General features: G+C 45.0%; 1 protein-coding gene across 1 annotated transcript in view; it reads left to right on the plus strand.

Moving 5' to 3' along the window:
• Positions 1-4,403, plus strand: part of EBNA1BP2 (EBNA1 binding protein 2) — a 7,098-nt gene extending 2,695 nt beyond the window's left edge. Inside the window, exons 5-9 of the mRNA XM_004699701.2 lie at positions 1,307-1,396; positions 2,198-2,273; positions 2,468-2,561; positions 3,903-4,065; positions 4,215-4,403. Coding sequence (XP_004699758.1) covers positions 1,307-1,396; positions 2,198-2,273; positions 2,468-2,561; positions 3,903-4,065; positions 4,215-4,265 — 474 coding nt within the window. The 3' untranslated portion in view covers positions 4,266-4,403. The remainder of the gene's footprint in view (positions 1-1,306; positions 1,397-2,197; positions 2,274-2,467; positions 2,562-3,902; positions 4,066-4,214) is intronic.
• Positions 4,404-4,825: the final 422 nt, after the last annotated feature.

Consider the following 4,825-nt stretch of genomic DNA (forward strand, 5'->3'; position numbering starts at 1 on the left):
GGGAGTACTTGAGTGGAGGCCCAATGTCCATCTGCTACCTTAATACTAAACCAATAAATATATGCACATAGATCTATTTCCCCATCCTCATATATAAATATATTTACATGTGTGTATGCCTTTATTTAGACCTCTAAATGCCCTTTGCCTCCTAGCTCTTTCCTCTATTTCCTTTTACTTGTCCAGGGGACAATTCTTATTTCTTCCTGAGATTGTCCATTTTTTTCATGCTGTCACCACCAATGGGTTCAAAGCAGGGATGATTTTTTTCCTTCCTAATTCAAACACCAAAGCTGTGGACTGCGGTAAGGAATGTGATTCCCTGGGGTACAGGAATGGCCCTTTGTGTTTCCCTGCTGATGTTTTGATGGCTGTTGCCTGTGAGCAGTCCTAGAACCTGTTGACAAGTTAGTCCTCTCTGGGACTCAGTTAGCACGTCTGCAAAGTGGGGTTTAATCGTTAAAAGTCTGCATCTCTCAGACACAAAATATTTTAAAGTCAAGCAGAACTTGTTATTCATTTAACTCTGGGAGGAAGAAAGGAGTCCTGGTGATGCTATTGGGTAAGCTTTGGACTTCTAACCACAAGGTTGGTGGTTCACACCTACCAGTCGCTCATCCTGAGAAAGATGAGGCTATCTGTACCTGTGAAGATTAACAAAGCTTTGGAAACTCAATATAAGCTTGCTATGAGTCAGAATCACTAAGTGGCAGTGAGCCTTTTTTTTTTTTGGTTCATCTCAGGTACATTGATGTAGCTTCCTATTTAATTGTGTTTTAATGAGCTTTTATCTTTTGGTACTCAAGAAAGCTAGTCTAGAGATGAGCTCAGACGTGACTTCTATGTTCACACCACAACTAACTTCGCATCCTTTAAATGTTTGTGGGGATAGGCTAGGTCCCTTGGTAACTTTGTGTTTTCTTCATCGTGTGTGGTCTGTGGAAGAAGGGATCTGTGAGGCTGCACGTTGGCCTGGTTGCAGCCAGGAGGCAGTAGGGATGAGGCCAAGCTAGTCTTTCCTCGAGTGTAAGGCGGCAGTCTTGTGTCCTGGAACAAATACCGAGTGGGCGTGAGGGGTTGCTTTTAAGCGCTGGCTCTGCCGCTGACACTGAGTATCTGGCACAAGGTATTAAGCTTTTGGGCCTCATTATCGTCATGTATCAAATGTATGGACTCGACGGTACACAAGGTTCTTCTGCAGATGACTGGTGTAGAGCTGGGGACATCTGTTTCCCTCCTCTGGTTGCCTTGTGGAGCAGTCATCTCAGATTGAAATGACGTAAGCTGGCAACATTTTACATTTCAGATTCGACAGAAGTTGCAGACTAAGCAGGCTGCCATGGAGAAGTCTGAAAAGGCTAAGCAACTGCGAGCGCTTAGGAAGTACGGAAAGAAGGTAAGAAGGGCATTGTGCAGGGGGGGGTGGGGTTTGTCAGCTCCTTTGCCTTGCTCGGTCTGATGTGGTTCCGCACAGAACTGACTCGACAGCAACAACTACAGGAAAGCACACGGTAGTCTGTGAGTTCACTATTTCTAGTGCGAGGAAACGCTGGCTCTCAAATACTGTCTGGAGACATTGTTAGGTATCACAGCCAGGGGAGGGCGGATGCTACGGGCATCTCATGGGTGGAAGCCAGGGATGCTGCTAAATATCATACAACACACAAAAGAGGCTCCAACAACCCAGAGTTATCCTGTTCAAAATGTGAATACTGCTGTGTTGAAAAATACAATGTTAATCATAATATATATGTATTTTTTCTTGGTTGTTTATGGGTGAGGTTGTTTAGTTTTCCTCTCATGTTTCGGTACTTTTCTACTACTGTGTAATCTGCCCAGATCAATAGGGAAACCTACACATGATGTGCTACGGTTGGTGAATGGATGTGGAATAGTGGCCTGGAAATGCAGGCTCTGGACTCAGACTGCCTGAGCGCGAGTCTCTGCTTGGTGCTTGCCTGCTGTGGGACTTGGTCTAGTTATTTAATTTTCTCTGTACTTCCTTTTAGGGGCTAATAGGTGTTTTGAGTTCTCTGGTTGTGATGACTGAGATACATTGAATATACTTAGAGTACTTAGTGTTTGGTACACAGCTAATGTTGATTGTGGTGTTAATCGCAGTGTTGTTACTGAAGGAATGTAGATACTTGGAGCAGTGGTTTGCAGTGTGTGTAATTGTACGGTGTCCACATCACAGGTACAAACTGAAGTTCTTCAGAAGAGACAGCGGGAGAAAAAACACATGATGAATGCCATTAAGAAATATCAGAAGGGTCAGTACTCTCACTCCTAAGGGTTTAGGGAACAGGGGACCCTTAAAGTGAATGCTGATGCATTATGCTTTGGATCTACTGGGCTACGGTTGGGAGTGACCGGGGAGCAAGGTGTTCCACTTAAAAAGCCTCTTAGTATGTAACAATCTTCTTAAGACGCAGTGGTGATCATCACAGTACTTTTCCATCCACAGGCTTCTCTGATAAACTGGATTTCCTCGAGGGAGATCAGAAACCTGTTGCGCAGGGCATGAAGGACAAGGCTAAAGGCCAGCAGATGAAGAAGGGGTGAGCAGGGTTTGGGTTTGTGGTGATATGGAATCGGCTGGTCTTCTCGAGAACAGAGGATACCTGCACAAAGATCAGTCTCACTCGAGGCCACGGGACTCCGTGCTACGGCATGGGTCCTTTTAGCCCTATCAGTCTTTCAGGATTACAAGAAGGAGACTTGGTGTCTGGCACATTTTAAATGAGTGCTCAGTAATTGTTGATCCTTTACACGCAGGGTCAAAGTTGACTTAGCATTCAAATCTTGACTCTGCCATATCTAAAGACACTTTGAGCAAGTTACTTTTGTAATAGCTCTTTTCCCTACCAATTAAAATGAGAAAACAATACGTGCCTCCTATATCTTCAAGACTAAAAGTGTTGCTTATCATTAATCAGTTTTGTCAACCTTTATGCACACTGGACATCAGGCCTGGGGACATGGTAGTGTCCCTATAATGTACTGCCACCTCTTGACATAGTGGATCCAAAGACTAGATCGTTAACACCAGACCTGACATGATACAAAACTGGAGAAACTGTGAAACCACTGAGAACCAGGGCCCGGGCAAGCTCACACCTAGCTCTAACTGTCACATCTCACCTTCGACCTGGGCATTTTTCATTGCCAGGTGTACATTGTTAATGGGACTAATAGAGAGTAGATTTTTCTCCTACCGTAAACGTGAAATGTTGGGACAAGATAGTCGATAAGCAATTGGTAAGTGTAGTAAGTGTGCTCTGATAGGGATATTTAGAGAGTAATATGGAAGCACCAGGAGTCCCTGGACTGTACAGGGGGTTATTGAGCTCAGCTAGTACCTAGCCTCCGGAGGTTGGAGGTTAGAGTTCATCTCGTGGTGCCTTAAGAGAAAGGCGTGGTGATCTGCTGAACAAGCAGCCATTGAAAAATCTTCGGGAGCACAATCCTGTTCTGAGAGATGGTGGAGTCACCTTCAGTCAGGTGGCTTGATGACAACCGATTTTCTGTTAGGGAATACCTGACTGTGGGGGCCCAGGTTTGGGGATGGCATCCTGGAACAGAGTTAGCTGAGTTGAGTGAAGGGTGAGTAAGAATGAGCCAGAGAGTAGGGGAGATGAGAAGCAGGTCTCAAGAAGGAACAACACAGATGCACAAAAGCATAGAGATGTGAAGCAGCACGTGTGTGTGAGGAACAGCAAATGGGAGTGTGTGAGGCCAGGAGTGGTGAGATACGGCCAAGGAGGAGACTTTGGGCACCACTAGTGCCTGAGGGGCTTTGCTTACAGAAAAGACAGTGAGGTTGTCATTAGAGCATACGTTATTACTAGGATCTGCAGTGTTGTGGATAACTGGTAACCTTTAGTACCATACATATCCAGGCCCAGCGCCAAACGACGCTATAAAAACCAGAAGTTTGGCTTTGGCGGCAAGAAGAAAGGCTCCAAGTGGAACACCCGAGAGAGCTATGATGATGTGTCCAGCTTCCGGGCCAAAACAGCCCATGGCAAGGGGCCCAAGAAGCCCGGAAAGAAAGGGTTGAATGTAAGTGAGCCAAAGATGCCCAGGGAGGGGCAGGACTCAGCCTCCTCCTCGCCCCACGCCTGCCCACTCTCTTTCCCTGCATGTCTATTCGGACCCTGGGGCCCAAAGCCGTACTTGCTGTGTGACCTGGTGTGCTTCTCTTTCTGCAGAAGAGACCTGGGAAGCGAGCAAGAGAGAAAATGAAGACTAGGACCCGATGAGCATCGTCTCTACAAATATCCAAGAACAAAGTGGATGGAGACTTGGAACGTCTCAATCTCACTGGGTCTCTCTTGTTGGCTTCTTTTTGTAAAAAAAAAAAAATCCTTTAAATAAACTTAAAAAAAAAATCAACTACATACACTTGGTTGAATTCTCCATTAAGTCTGAAAAGCTTAGTAGTTACCTTAACATACTAAATATTATTGCTGTTTATTGATGATAATTAAGACTTTACCTTTCTTTAATGGGACATGTGGATCCTTACTTCATACCCATTATCTCAAAAGGTTAGAGGGTGATTTTAGATAACATTTACCAGTGTTTCTATCATTGCGATTATTAGGTATGAATTGTTCCTGAGATGGAGAAGAGGTCCATTTTTATCCCCTCACATTTCTGGAATTGCCTTTTCTCATGAGCATGCAGTTGCTCTTGGAAGACAGAGACCTACCCGCAGGGCACACGGCTGGCGTTCACAGCTAATGGTCTTGTGATGAAAAAGAATCATGGAGCTAATCTATTTCATAACTTACTCTTGGCAATACAGGCAGAGTCCCCC

The sequence above is a fragment of the Echinops telfairi genome, unplaced genomic scaffold, assembly GCF_000313985.2.
Source record: "Echinops telfairi isolate 266 unplaced genomic scaffold, ASM31398v2 ScPeMD7_443;HRSCAF=831, whole genome shotgun sequence".
In the NCBI taxonomy this organism is placed as follows: Eukaryota; Metazoa; Chordata; class Mammalia; order Afrosoricida; family Tenrecidae; genus Echinops; species Echinops telfairi.